This window comes from Balaenoptera acutorostrata, chromosome 13 (assembly GCF_949987535.1).
Source record: "Balaenoptera acutorostrata chromosome 13, mBalAcu1.1, whole genome shotgun sequence".
NCBI classification, from domain to species: Eukaryota; Metazoa; Chordata; class Mammalia; order Artiodactyla; family Balaenopteridae; genus Balaenoptera; species Balaenoptera acutorostrata.
The window spans coordinates 24,589,400-24,605,341 of record NC_080076.1 but is presented as its reverse complement, the minus strand read 5'-3'; the positions used below and the strand labels follow the sequence as shown (position 1 = coordinate 24,605,341).

At 45.1% G+C, this 15,942-nt stretch overlaps 1 protein-coding gene across 4 annotated transcripts in view; it reads right to left on the bottom strand.

Moving 5' to 3' along the window:
* The window catches only part of MYO5B (myosin VB), a 366,352-nt gene that overhangs the window by 256,542 nt on the left and 93,868 nt on the right, over positions 1 to 15,942 (bottom strand). The window contains exon 1 of one of the 4 annotated variants that reach the window (XM_057526677.1): positions 13,885 to 13,943. The exons of the other annotated variants lie outside the window; for them this stretch is intronic. Coding sequence (XP_057382660.1) covers positions 13,885 to 13,887 — 3 coding nt within the window. The 5' untranslated portion in view covers positions 13,888 to 13,943. Of the gene's footprint in view, positions 1 to 13,884; positions 13,944 to 15,942 lie in introns of those variants that run through there. 4 annotated transcript variants of the gene reach the window in all.

The following is a 15,942-nucleotide window of genomic DNA, read 5'->3' as shown; positions in this document are numbered from 1 at the left end:
TTCTTGGTAATTCCGTCACCACCACAAGTACTAAAAAGTTATCATTACCATTTATAGATAGCACTTTCTAGTAGTCAGCATACACGAATCTTATCCCTTAATCCTTACAACCATCCCATGAAGTCGGTAGACTCAGAAGTTAAGGGATGTACCTAAAACAAAAAGCAACTGGTAGCCCCCAAACTGGGGGGGGGTTCAAATCTGGCTCCTATTTTGCCTTCTTTCCATCGCTCCAGGCTGCTTCTCTCCTTGTGCAGGAGGCTGTCAGGGTACACGGGCAGCCATTTGTTTATCAAATAAGCCACATGCCCAAGGGCCACCTGACTTATCACCACACCCTGTTACCCACAGCTGAGTACCCGCAACCCCAACTTCTGTTCAGTGACTGCTTGCAGCTTCTGTAGATTTAAACTCCCATTTACACACAGGTTTGTACTGAAATTTTCCCAAACCCTTTAATACTAACACACTAAAAGGAAAAAATGGGGGAAATGGGACTACAAAAGTCAAGGGTTTGGCCAAGGGGGTGAGGATGTACTGAGCCCATCCTCAGAAGTCTAGGAGAAACAGGGGACCTGGTCAGGTCAGCCCCATCAGGAGCTGTCACTGGAATTACAGCCAAGCCCTCTACCAGTGGACTTGGGCTATTTTGGGCCTGTTACTTCATAAGATTCTAGCATCTGCTATGCTTCTTCATGTTTCTAATTTCAGCTGCAAAGACAGAGTCCAGGAAATGAGGCAGACACATCTAAGGGCCTGCAGAAACAAAGAGAAGAATCCAAATGAATAACTGCCTGCCTTGAAGGGATTTCAAATAAGAGGCTCAAAAGATGGAAAGAAAAGATTAGAAGAGGGAAATGACAGACAAGAAAACCACAGTAGCAGAGACACAGCCCTAAGCTGAAATTCAAAAGAATCATGAAACCAAGAAACAGTGACGGCAGAGGCATTAAAAGGGATGACTGAGTCCTGCATTTGAAAAATGAGTAGACGACTCTAGAAAGGTTAAGTGACAAACCCAAGGTCACACATCTTAAAGGGGAAGGGAGATTAGCGTGTGGCGCTCCTGCCTCTGGGCATTGTTCTAACAAACCTCAGGAAAGCAGGATGTGTTTGAAACCCACGACTTCGGCTGAGTCAGTTTTTAACGAAAAAGTACCCTGTCTGCTCAAAGATCCTTATAAAAGGGTTATAAAGGTGCCATGGAAACCATGAGGTTCCTGGAAGAGGTTGGTCAAATGCTTAGCTGGACCATAACTCTCAGGTTTTCCAAAAGGGGGATATTCAATTTCCTAAAAAGCCGCTGTAATGAATGAACGCCTCTGACATGCAGGAGCTAAAATGAAATGAATGGGGGGAAGAAATGATGCTGTAATAAGTAGGAACAGAACACATCAAGTAGATACTCTAATATTAGTTAACTTACTGCATCACTGAATAAATATCAAGACTGTTGGGCTCCAAAAATACTTTAAGAATTTCAAAGCCTAAATAAGCATGACATAAAATTCAAAAATCCATAAAGGAAAAAGACTGACAGATTTGACAACATTCTTTTTAAAGACTCTCCATAAACAAATTTAAAAACAAATGACAGATAAGAAACATTCACAAGGGACTTCCCTGGTGGTCCAGTGGTTAAGACTCCGTGCTCCCACTGCAGGGGGCCCGGGTTGGATCCCTGGTCAGGGAAGTAGATCCCGCATGCCGCAACTAAGCCCTGGCGCAGCCAAATAAATAAATGAATATTAAAAAAAAATTCTCAAATGTACAAAGAAAGGTTTAATATCTTACTCTCAAAGCTCCTATAAATCAGGAACAAAATATTAACAACCTATCAAGATAATTCAAAGAAATTCAAAGAGCCAATCCACGTACGAAAAGATGCTCAACCTCACTCATGAGTCAAGGAATGACCATTAAACAGCAGGATACCATTTTTTAACCTAATAGTTTTTGCAAAATATTAAAAGACTTGTAATGCCAAGAGGTAAGGAAACAGGCACAGTCACGCAGAACACAGAACAGCAAAATGGATTAAACCTGGAGGGCAACTTGACCTAGTCAGGTCAAGTCTAGGAGTTCTCTCCTACAAAAACACTAGCCTGATGATGAAGTAAATAAATAGGGATATTAACTGCACCATGGTTTATAATTGTACAAATTGAGAATTGGCCTAAATTTCCATCAACCATGGGGTGGAAACATATTGTACAGTCATCCATGTGAATCCTGTAGTAGCTAAGATGTAGTAGTAGATGAATATGTACGATTTGGAAAGATAATCAAGGTATATTAAATGAAAAAGTCACAAAACATATACAGTATGATGCTTATTTTGTTAAAAAAACAAACAAACAAAAAAATACATGGATCTCTGGATACACGGTTTGTGCATGCAAAAGGCTAGTCTGGAAAGTTTACATCAAAATGTAACAGTTTATCTCCAAGCAGGTGGGATTAGAAGAAGGAAGGAGGAAACTTGTTAAGGGGAAGAGTGGTAAGATTGGGAATGACCCTGATTCTCTCTATTGTTTCCGGCATCTTCCTAATTTTCTATAATACTCGAGTTCTTTTGTAGTCAAAAAGAATTCAATGAAAACACTAAAGATTTCATAATGAAATACAGAGAAAAGGGTAGTTCATTCTGAAGGGAAGGGAGAAGCCATCTAGGAGAAAACTACAGAGCTAACCCTCAATCTGTACTCCTGTCCCATGGGAACATTTATCAAAAAAAAAAAAAAAAAAAACCTCTATGCAGATCAGTGTTGTCTTCATCAAAGATTTAACACAGACTGAGTACTCTGGTGTTCTTAGAATTCTTCATCCACACACCTGGTACGTAACACACAATGCCCATGATGGGGTACTGACTCTTTCTGTAACTATTAGGTCACCAAAAACTGAAGCTAGGACCTATTGTCTGTGGACCTGCCCAGTAATAAAAAACCTGTCAGTTTTTTTTCTTTAACATCTTTATTGGAGTATAATTGCTTTACAATGGTGTCTTAGTTTCTGCTTTATAACAAAGTGAATCAGCTATACATATACATACATCCCCATATCTCCTCGCTCTTGCATCTCCCTCCCACCCTCCCTATCCCAACCCTTCTAGGTGGCCACAAAGCACCGAGCTGATCTCCCTGTGCTAAGTGGCTGCTTCCCACCAGCTATCTATTTTACATTTGGTACTGTATATATGTCCATGCCACTCTCTCACTTCGTCCCAGCTTACCCTTCCCCCTCCCAGGGTAAACCTGTCAGTTTTAAACACTTTGTATACAACATTTCTCACAGCAGGACCCTCCGTAGTATACCCATTTCAAAAACTGTGCTCCCACTAAACTATCTTCTACTATCATGGTCTGCCTGACAAAGCCATTTATCCTTTGGAGACTGATGCCCTGGCATAGCCAGTAATTCCCCCTGTGAAACAGAAGCAGGAGTAATTATGGGTTGGCCAAAAAGTGCCTTCAGTTTTTAAGTAAAAATAAAAGACACATTTTTCATTTTCAACAAGAACTTTATTGAACAATGTATCCACCCTTTTGTTCCACTAGCCTCTGCCATTTTTCAAGCAACTTCATAATTCCATCTTCCCAAAACTTTTTATCTTTTTGAGCAAAGAACTGTTCCAGGTGCCTGTTACAGTCTTCCAGGGAATCGAAATTTTTTTCATTAAGAGAATTTTGTAGAGACCTAAATAAATGGAAATCCAAAGGTGCAATGTCTGGTGAATACAGCAGATGAATCCGAACTTCCCAGCCAAGATGTAACAGTTTTTGCCCGGTCATCAAAGAAACATATGGTCTTACATTATCCTGATGGAAGATTATGTGTTTTCTGTTGACTAATTCTGGACGTTTTTTGTCGAGTGCTGCTTTCAGTTGGTCTAACTGGAAGCAGTACTTGTTGGAATTAATCGTTTGGTTTTCCGGAAGGAGCTCATAACAGAGGATTCCCTTCCAATCCCACCATATACACATCACCACCTTCCTTGGATGAAGACCAGCCTTTGCTGTGGTTGGTGGTGGTTCATTTCACTTGCCCCACGATCTCTTACGTTCCACATTACTGTACAGTATCCACTTTTCATCGCCCATCACAATTTGTTTTAAAAATGGAACGTTTAGGTAGAGAATCGCATGCGGAAATACGGTCAAGAAGGTTTTTTACGCTTAATTTAAGTGGAACCCAAACATCAAAGTGATGAACATAATCAAGCTGGTGCAAATGATTTTCAATGCTTGACTGGGATATTTTGAGTATGTCGGCTATTTCCCGCGTGGTATAACATTGATTGTTCTCAATTAACGTCTCGATTTGATTGCTATCAACTTCAACTGGTCTACCTGACCGTGGAGCATCGTCCAGCGAGAAATCTCCAGCACAAAACTTCACAAACCACTTTTGACATATTTGATCAGTCACATAACCTTCTCCACACACTGCACAAATCTTTTGCATTTCAGTTGCATTTTTACCTTTCTTGAAATAATAAAGCATAATATGCCAAAAATGTTGCTTTTTTCTTCTACCTTCAATATTAAAATGGCTACACAAAAATTCACTAATTTTGATGTCTTTTTTTAAATGCATGCTAATGTGACAACTGTCACATACAATCTAACAAAATTGTTTAGAATGAAGTTAAAGACAACTAAGAGCTACTAGAGCCATCTTACGGAAAAAAACAAGCGAACCTTTGGGCCAACCCCATACTTGGTTTTCCTCCTCAACACACCAGGGCCTGTAGTTAACCCATGAAATAAAGGGAGTGAAGCAAGATCTTGAGAGTAAAAAGGCTAACAGTAGCTTTATCACAGTGCCATTTCTGATTCTTTACCCAACACTTGGTACTGGTTTCCATAATGAAGGAGGCACGTGCACTGGGCTCCATGAGTGAGAGGGGCTCCGTCCTCACAAGGGTGGTGGGTCTGCACCAAGCCATGGACACACCCATGCCCAGCCCTCGTTGTGAACAAGGACCAGCATCTGCGAGGCTGGCTGGCCTTGGGGAAACAGAGCCTATAAACACTGAACAGAAGGGCATGAACCCTGGGGCCTAGGCTGACCAATCGCTTACTCTGACCACCGTATGAGGAGTGTCCACAGTTCAGGGGGCCTCGTGTGCAAACACACTCACCAGAACTTACTCATCCAGATGTGAGTCACGCCATTCAAAGTAGTTTTCTAAGAGCCCGAACAATGGCTGTTATGGCTCCTACACAAACCACCTTCACGGGCTGTAGGTTTTCACATATCCTCGGGTCAAAGTGTGTTCCATCTTTAGTGAGAATGGAATTATTTGAAAGTAAGGTGTGAGTCGGTCCCAAATTTAGGAAACAAGACAGGACAGTATCACCCACCTCCCAATTCTAATTACTTCTGGCTACTCTCCTGGTCACCAAGCTCAGAACCTCGGAAAAAACTTTCTTCTGCCTCATCTCCCGACCTCTAACTAAGATGACCAAGTAATTTACTGCCCAAACTGGGCTTCTAAGGAAGCCCTTTTAATATTAGGTTGACGCATATGAAATGGCCACCTGGGATCATTTTTGACCTACAGAAAGGCAGCTTCATATGATTCATCTATGCCAGGTCAATAGGCATAAACCGTGCATCTCTGGTGCAAACAAGGACATATGGTCACCCAGCACCTAAGCCGTCACCAAACCCTTTCCCACCTGCTTCCCACACCAACTCTTTCCCTTTCCCCATTTGAATCATCTTGGTTCAGGCATTCTTTGCCTTTAAACTTAGGCTGCCAAGTGCTATGGTCTCCTTGCCTTCAGTCTCTCTCCTCTCCAACCCATCCTACCAATAGCTAGGAGATCCCCCTTCCTAAAACACAGGTCTGGCCTTTCACTCCTTGTTTGAGAAGGATCAATGGTTCCCAGAGCCTCTTTCAGGCTGTTATTCAAGGCCCTTGGCGCTCTCTGGACCTGTCTCCACTCTCTCCTCTGTTCAGTCTGACCTTTATGAGACGCCCACTTCCCCAGCATCATCCCCACTTCTAAGTGAGTGTAAGTCCTTTGCCACTGGCCTCGTTCACAGTGAATATCCTTAAAAGTTGAACCCCCCCCCCCCCACCGCACCCTGCCTTGCATTCCTACTTCCTGTCCTGTTCCCACCTCCTCTCCTTAGTCTCTAACTTTCCACTCGCCCAGGGGCCCAACACTGGATTCTATGCTGGCTCCTCAGCTTGGCCACAATACACCCCCCATCTCTGACCAACATCTGCTCTCAGATCCTCTGGGAGACCCCTGCTGAGCCAGCCCAGACCCTGCAGCCTCACCTGGCACCCACCCACGGGGCCAGTGTGATGAGGAACTGTCACTGCACATGCAGTCAGCCGGTCCACTGGAATTATCCCATTTCCTGAGCAAGCCCTGGATTTTCTGGTTGTTGGTACGGTTCCCTCTTCCTGGAATGCCCCTCCCTCCCTTATCTTATCCTCCTGAAATCCTCCCCGTTCTTCATGACTTCAGCCTTCTCTGACTTTCCTCCCACACCCATTCCCCACAGATGAACCTCTTGAATCCATGCCACCTCCCTCATCGCATGCCAATGCATTCCGCTTGTCCCAGGGTTGCCCATACACTTATGTCAACCAGACTGTAGGCTCCACAAAAGCAGCCATAACCATTCTTTTGAGTCTCAGACCTACTGTACTACCTGGCTCATCGAAAGTGCTCAATAAAGACTTACTTAGTTGTACTGATGAAATGTGTTTGGTCCATGTGTAAATTATAAGATGGCTTGAACGCAATTAGAACTTCCAAAACTTCCTGAGCAATAGCCGTGTGGTTAGAAGAGTCCTAAAGTGACTTCACTCGGCAATAGAACTTGTAACATGTAAATTCTGATATATTTGTTAAAAATCATTCATCACTTTATAGCAGCAGAATATAGGGCTTATTTTCCAGGCAATAAGCATGATGGATTTGAAGATACAACAGGCAAAAAGTTTTAGGTTCCAAATTAGGCATCATCAAATGACACAAGCCAGTGGTCAGGGAGGGAGAGTAAAACTCCAACACAAGTCCCAAGCCTTGAAATGTCTAGAGGCAAACCCCTGACAGCTCATGAAGCAGCTGCAGGTGCCAAAGGACTCAACGCCAACAAAGAAACCAGGGCAGTAGATCACAGACCCTGGTGAAACTGAAATTCAAGTGAAACTGAGATGGGGCAGTGAAAGAAACATGAAACTGAAGACGGCACAACCTGGGATTGGCAAAGGAAAGTCAGCAGCCACGAAACTGATACTCAATCTTCAACAAAGGGGAAACTACATACAGTTTTTGCCTAAGAGGCTAGAGGTGTGAGCCAGGAAAGGACAAGACTGACCAGCCCCACTGAAGTCCAGGCAAGAGACCACCTGTCAAGATCAGAGTAAATGATTCCCTGCAAAATTAATGGACACTTCCTCCACAATGTAATTTGCTTATTATAGCTAACATTCTCCATTGAGCAAGTCAGTTTGTGTGTTTACCTAGAGGTATACTTTAATAGTCAATATTCAGAGTTGTAGAGACACTACATTGCTTAAAATCAGTTGTTTCTTTCGTTATTGCTCAAACTGCTTAAGGGCCAAGGTGTCAAGTGGCAATTGTTGCTTTGAAGAACAGGCTCCAACCCTAGTTGCCACATTCTCTGGATTCCAATTAAAGTATAACATTCATATCACATGTCCCGAAGACCCCATCAAAATCAATATTAAAATATGTACCAAGTACCAAGCTAGCTATCATCATAAAGAAAACACAGATAAAGGGGAAAAACCATCACTCACTTCAAGCAGCTTATAAACTACAACTCAATTTTGAAAAACAGTTAAGCCCCCGACAGTGTGGGTACAGACTGGAAGTGCGACGGGGTGGGGTTGGATTAACTGGAAAAGGCTGCCAGAGGTGGTGCGATTTAAACAGAAGGAAAGGGCCAAACACTTAGAAACAGGAGTAAACCAATGAAGACAGTGGTAATGTAAGGCAGACAATGTAGTAAGCTCTCCTGGACGATCAGTGCAGTAACTCTCAACTACCTGCTCCTGTGGCACGGGTAACTCAGGTACCAACAGAAGTCAACTGAGGAATGGCTCAGGGAAGAGATCTTCACCAGAGGGGAGCAGGTCAGAACATGGAACCCGACCCACACAGGCCCTGCAACTAAAGACGAAAAACCCCGAGGATGCCGAGGCCATCTGCCCCCTAGGTACCTCCCTCAGGACCCAACTGACCGTCAGTATTATACACCTTTATCCTCTGCTGAATGAATGTGAAGAATAGATAGCAGTGACCTCTAGATGAATGATCCAAGCACAACTCTAAGAGCAGAGTGACCCTTAGTAACTGCTTAGGCTTGAAACACAACTTTTCCATTTTGTTTGCATTTAATCCACCTTCTCTAACCATGGACGCAATACACATTCCAGCGTGTCTAAATCTGGAGTTCCTTAATGAAGTTTGAAGTTGCACATTTCCAACTTAAGACATTTTCTATGTCCTTATCTTTTGTTCCTAATGCTCAGAATAAAAACAATTGAAATATGGGGAGGAAAAAGAAAACCTACCTGAAACAGAAAATGCATGTCAGGCAGTAGTGGGAAATGGGTTTGGACAGGTCGGGGAAGGCAGATTTGGGAGGCTTCTCCGCACTAGAGGCTGTCAGAGGCTCCAGAACAGATCAGTGACATGTGAAGACCATGCTTCAGGACTGGCTGTCCAGCAACAGTGATACACACAGTAGAGGCCAAGGGAGACGTGAGAGAACAGAAGCTTGACAAGGTGTCTGAGTTTCCTTCCACTTCCAAAGTCCTGGCTTAGATACAGAGCCAGCAGCCTTGCCTCTTGGGTGAGTAAAATGCAGGTGACTCTTGGGATTCTCACCTCCAAGGGTTCATCCCAAAACACAACGACCTTACCCTAAGTGAGAAGGTCTCAACCACGGGTGATCTTGATCCCCCAGGAGACGTTTGGTGAGGTCTACAGACATTTTTGGCTGAGCTTTGAGCTGCTTTTAAGTGGTGGGTTGCAGCTGCACATCCTTTTAGCAATTGCCCCCATGTGCATTCACAGAATGGTTAGCTGAGGAATACAAGATATCTTGCAGTTATTTTTCCCCTGCAAACCCAACTTGGTTCACTGATGCTAATGGGCCTCCAACATTGGACACATTAATGTTATCCTCTACCAAAAGGGCTAACTAAATACTGACAAATATTCAACAGGGCTCCATGTGCCTGCCATGAGCTCCTTGGGCTGGTTGAAGACACTGGACATAGGGCCAGGGCTCCACAGTCCACACAGGCCCTCAATGTCCTAAGCCCACCTTCAGGGATTCACCACCCATAACCCAATGGTCGTCTCCCAAACTCAGAGCCAAGATTCACGGCCCAGATGTTTTAGCAAAGCCCTGGCTGGGAACTTAAGGAAGAACATAAAACCACAAGCAGGTGTGGTCCAATGACAGCAAGGCAGGAGCAAGTTTTCTCTTGTACATTAGCACGTGTTTGGATATTCACTACAGTAAATTCTTAACTGACTAATTCACAGTTTCTCTTTGTCATAGTTAAAGCAAAGTGTTTTATGTGACATATGCTTCTGCTAAATCGGGATCTTGTTTTCTCCTGAGCTGCCACACTGAAGGCAGTGATGCATGATGCTGGTTCTGCTGCTCGTGTAAGGGCTTGAGAGAATGCCTTTTCACACGTGGGAATCCCAGCTTCACTGAGCAATTTTGAAGCGGTAACTATCGTGCAGCAGTATGCCCACTGACAAGAAAACTTCAGCTACCGTACACAGAGCTATCCTTAAATTATGTCCCAGTAGGAAAAGGCCTGCATAGTACGAAAGGTGCCTACCACCCTCTCCACCTCGTTCCTCACTCTTCCCGCAAAGCACATAACACCAGTTGGTTAGATCCAGGACACTGACCACTACTAGGACATGGTCACTGGCGGCCTAAGGTGACACACAGCGCTTCTCCCTTCTCTTCACCTTCTCTCCTCCAGGTCCAGGGATCAGCAAAACTGAACCGGAGATAAAGGCTCCTCAACGTCAGGCCCTCTCTGTTCTCTCCCTCCTGTCTTTGCTTTGCAGGGGACACAACCAGAGCATGGTAAGACCCCTAGATACGGATGTGGCTCAGGCGAGCTGAGGCCATTTCCACCCCCCAAAACACTGCAATGCTCCAACTCAGAACTCTGCTTTGCAAGGCACTGGGCTTGGGGCCAATCAAAATCTAGTGGAACTTTGTTTAGTATTTGGCAATTGTTCCTTAAGAGGGTCCCAGGGAAGAGGACAGGTACTTACGAGGCAGTAGTCAGGCATCCTTGAGTCCCTGACCGTATCATCTCTGTAGCATGTAATCTTCACTTTAAGTCCTAAGGCAATCTTGATTGCCACACACTACAGTCTAAAAAAAAAAAGTAACTTAAAAAACCACTCCCCCAGTTTTAACTTGGGGAAAGAAAGGCAGAATGTTCAGAGAGAATTCGCAGAAGGAATGTAACCCAGACGAAGAAAAGCCAGGTAACAAACCTTCCCAATGGTCCAGCGTTGCATAGACCCACTGAGAAGCTAGAGATGTAGAGATGGCCGCATATTAGGAATACTAAACCAGAGGGAGAGTCTGCAATTTGTAAGTGACCTGGATACAGGGCAAAGGCTGCTATAGCAGTAACCCAGTCCAGCATGGCCCAGAGGAATGGATCAGAAGCTGGCTATTCCAAGTATGGTTCACACACCAGCAGCAGCAGCAACACCTGGGAGCTTCTTAAAAATGCAGAATCTCCAACCCAGACCCAGTGAATGAGAATCTCCATTTCAAAATATCCCCAGGTGTTTTGCATGCACACTATAGTTTGAGCTTTTCCCCAAATCACCAAGGCAAAAGAACTGCATGGCCCCATGCCAGCCCAGAATTTCTCAAAGGCCTTTCTTTCCTCTCCCCATTTTCTGCTTCAGCGCATAAGAGTCTTTTCTGCCCTCTCCAGGGAGCAATGAGGAGGCAGTCTTTTGTCTTACTTCACCCCAAACTCATTCCTCTCTCAAAGGAGAAGAGTAGCTAATCCAAAGGATTGGATGTTATCAGCAGGTGGAGTTATTACGTTCTTGAAACAGACTCTGCCCTCTCTCCTTTCTCTCCTGCCCCACCCCTCCTTGTTCTGCCTGTGCTCAGGACTGCAGGTTCACCTTGGGCTTCCTGTAAGCATCCTTTGGTTAGCAGACCACGTGGCCTGCTTTGCAGACTCAGAGCCATCTTGGCATTTTGGCAACATCGTGACCTCAACAATTTACCAACAGTCCTGAATATGAGCGTAACAGAGTGCTGCCTAGCCATTCCTGAAGCCCCCATCTCTAACTAGTTTTTGGTGTGGATATTCTATCAACCCAAACCACGGAGGTTGGGGAGACAAAGACTCTCTAGCTCAACTCTCCCTGGAAGTTACTGTCAGCATCTCACAGTCTTACTCAAAATCCTTAAATCTCAATCCTTTTGGTTTTTCTTTATAAAGATTCCAGTCAAACTCCTAACAACTCTTTCTAACATTATAACCAGATCGCTCTTTGAAATTTGGTGGGTCCTCACTAATAATTTGCCACCAAGAGCATGGAGTTCCAAATGGGTAGAGCAACCAGGAAGCATCATTCTGGAATACGGTTTACATGTTATGTAGTAAGAATCTCCTCCTTAGTAAAAAGTACCAGTTGTGGTGTTTTTTTTTAATTTGACTTAGTTTAGGTCAGCACCATGAAAAATTATAATTAAATTTTTCATCTTTGTGATGGTTTTTATCTTTCTTTGGATGAAGAAGAATGCTCAAATAGGGTGGGAATCAGGAAAAAAGGCATTCTTGCGTTTCCTACAACAATGGAACAAGTTCCTCACTACTAATATCATTAATAACAATGAATTACAGACCACGCTCTCTTAAGCTTCAGTTAAGTAAACACAAATCTTTCACCGCCTTTCCCCAAGTTTAAAAATGATAATTCACACTCCTTGACACCGAACTTATTTCTATAACACTACAGTTTTGACCTTTTTACCTGGCCTCACAGGCGCATACTCTGATGGAAACCAGGTTACAACCGGAAAAAATGTTAAGGATACACAAGTAGTTTGCAGCTTCTGAACAGAGGCTGAAGGTCACTCCCCCCACTCCTCAGAGGACCACACTCAGGCAAACAGGGATCAAGAACAGAGGTGGGCAGTAGCGGCCACCACACTCCAGCAAGGAGAGCCAATAGAAGGATTTCTCACCACCTGAGGCTTTTACGCTGGAGTCACAAGCACAAGCACCAAGCAGGAGCACCTCCAAGAGACTAAAAGGCCCATGATCTATGAAATCTACTCGAAACTCTCCATGGTAGTGGCATACTCTTAGGAGTACATGATTGCAGAAACCAAGCAGCACCTGAGCACCTAGTACCTGCAGACGTAAGAACAGAGGGTGAAAGTATCAGACAAATAAGATCTGGAAAGAGAAAAGGAAAGAGGGCAACCCAGGTGACACACAGCTTTTGAATCCTACACCTAACGTGGAGATGGAGCTATTTGATGACACAGATGGTGAGGGGTGAAAATCAAGCCAACGTGGTGACAGGCTGCCATGTTATCAGCATGCCAGGCCTCTGCGGGGCCCTGGGGGTCAACTCGTTTACCCAGAGAGTGCACAGACAGATGTGGACTCCCAAAGCAGCATCTACCCCTATTAATCTTCTAACTGGAAGCAGAGGGATGAGAGCCCTGCCAGAATGCACAGTAAACACTGGCCATCCCAGAACCACAAAATGCCAGAGAAGCAGCACCTGTGGGCAGGCTGAGGCTCGGCTGGAAAGGCTGGAACGGAGCATTCTAAGGACCACCAGGACTCACACACCGGGAGGACTCGAGAAGAGGGGTACACGGGGATATCTGGTAGTAGGAAGCAAACCTCTTCTGAGGTTTAGGAAAAGAACTGTTTCCCTACAGACTGAGGTGTGAAAAAAAAGTAGGAATTCAGACCGGGATGAGGCTGGATGATGAAACAAGACAAAGGCCAGTCGCTAGCACTTGGGCATAAATGAGAGGTGTACTGCATGCTAAGAAGCAAAAAAAAAAGCTGCTGGTCCCAGGGTATATCAGAGCTGGGCGGCAGCCAGGATGGATGGTGGAATCTGGTGGGATTTGGAGGGACTCTCAGTTGTGAAGATTGAAAGAATGTTGGAGCCAGGATGTCATTACAACCTGGAGTCTCAAACCATTACTTTCCGTCAACCAAAAAACAGTGTGGCTATAGAGCAATGTCTCCTTAACCTTGAGCTCCAGACCAGCCACATAGAATCCCAGAAACATGAGAAAACACATCGGTTAAGGACAAAGCCACCGAGTCACTTCCTTAAGTGCCACCCCAGCCCTCCCAGGCCAGCTCCTCCTGGTGATTCTGGCAGGACAGCAGAGCTCTAGGCTAACTCTCAAAGACTCTCATACGCTGGCCCATTTTTATGTAGGCCACCCTAGTCACCCTCTCCAGCTGTTTCTTACAGACTCTCCGACTTCATCCTATTCAAAAGGGAGCCCACCTCCCCCCACTCTGGAGCCCCAAGCCCCCCTTGCTTCCGCTCCCTGTCTCAGAGCGGGGCGCCACCCTCTCAGTAGCCCAGGTAAAAAGCCTCGACACTCTATTCACTACCCCTCTGCCTTGTTCATTCAAGCAGATCCCCGACTCTCCCGTATCTGTTCACCGTTTCTCTGTGTCCCCCCCCCACCAATACCCCTGTTCAGGCGGCCCCTTTCTCACTAGGGTTAAGCAGTGGACCCTTGGCCTTCAGCTTGGCCCCCACATCAATCCATCCTCCTTAGTGCAGCCAAAGTGATGTTTCAAAATATAAATCTCACCATTTCCCTCCGTTGCTCAGAACTCTTCAAAGACCTCTCCACGGCTCTCAGGATCGACTTCTCAGGCATCAACAAGGTCTCTAACCATTTCCGCCTTGGAAATAACACTAGTTTCGCTTCCCTGACTGCACCGTGCTCTTTCTCTCCTAGGCCCTCCCTCTGCCTGGAACGCTCTCCCACCCCTTCCTCCCATTGTCTGGCTACTCCCACCTGCAGGTATTGCAGCCTGGGTTTCACTTCCCCTGAGAAACGGTCCAATTCCCAAGCCTAAGGTATACATCCCTCCTCCTCCACACTGCCCCTTTCACAGGCCCCATGACCCCATGTTGTCAGGCAACATGTCTGCATCCCCCACTAAACGCAAGGCTGAGAAGGCAGAGCATCTTATTCACTGCTGCATCCTCAGGACCCAGTTCACAGTACGAGCTCAAGGTCTGCTGTCAGATAAGTCTGTCTCCTCAGCTTATCGTGGGTGAGGTGTGGTCTCGTAATTCTCCATCTCTCCCACCTCATTCAGCAAGCCCTGGAGAAATGCTCACTGACCAAGCCTCACTTTGCTGCCTTCACTGAGGGAGGATTCAAAGGGAGGAGAACATCCCACCCTAAACAGCCCAGCAGTGGGAACTAACCCATTATGGGAACCAAGGCTGCCCTGATTCTGAATCGTGTACTTTTCACAGCTGGAGGTTATCTTGGAGATCACCCGGTCCAGGGTTTCCTCAAACTCTAGGGTACTCCCAGGGCTCCAAGAACCACCCAAGACCAGAGGTCTGGGGGCTCAGACAACCCATCATGCCACGACCTTCTTTCATCTTGAGCTTCAGTTAAGACTGGGTTTGAGAAAGAGTTTCGATGCTAAAATTGGACAAGACCCCAAATTCAATTCCACCCCCTCAACTTACAGATACAAAACTGAAACACAAAGAGGTTAAGAGACTGGCTCTGGTCACACAGCTTTTTAGTGCCAGCAACCAGCCTCGGGATTCCGGCATTCTCTCCAGGTTTTCATGTACTTTTAAAGTTGTGTATGCTATAGCTCACACAGCATACACACACGTAGAGAATAACTATTAGGAAGTATCTGTGTAGCTACACCCCCAGCCAAGGACACTAGTGCCCCTGCCTGTAAAGGCGAACCACTAACCTCTTTTCAAATAATTCCCACTTACACAAGAATCTCTGAATGACAGAGCTGAGCTTTGTCTATAGCTGAACTGCATAGAGTTTGTATTGCTTTGTGTCTTGCTTCTTTGGCTCTGTGTAAAGTGGGATCCACTCATGTTACTGTGTGTAGCTCAAGTTTGTTTTAGCTGTTGTGTGCTGCTCCATTGTATGAATACACCACAATGTGTTGATCTATGTTAAATATTCAAGGGTATCTCTCCTATGTTTTAACATCAATACTGAATCAACTGACTCCACACAATTTCAACATGACTGTAATGAAAATATCTGAGTATCCAAGGTAGGAACATGACCACTTCTCCAAGCAGGCTTCACGGGCCGGATGTTTCTAAAAAGCCAAGAAATGGGGAATCATGCAGGTGGGCCTCCTACAAATATAAATCCTCAGCAATCCACAGTGCTTCCTTAGTGGCACACAAATCGGGTCCTAAAAATAAAGTCTTGCTATTTGCTAATAAATCTGAATCAATAGGAATAAGTAGTAACTCTACTGCTAATGATACCAGATATACAGACAGAAATTGATAAATAACCTTCACCCTAACCAGTTCTGAATTATTCAAGTCTAACATGAGGCTCCACGTGTTGCTTCCAGCACAGAGCTGGGCTATTCCCGTTAAGAGAAGAGGTACGCTTTTCTTCCCTTTCACGCAATACAGTGCACCTGGCTTTGAAGAGTCCCACATGCTAGAACTTGATTCTCTCTGACCAAGGCTCCAAGAAGAATAAAGACACTGGGCTGATGACTCTGAGATTAGCTGCATGGGCCAGGGCTAACTGGTCACTGGCACTAGTTAAGGCCCTAGAAACCCTGCCTACACTTACCTCTCCCATCCACAGCTTCCACTGCTCTAAAAACCACGATGAGGAAGT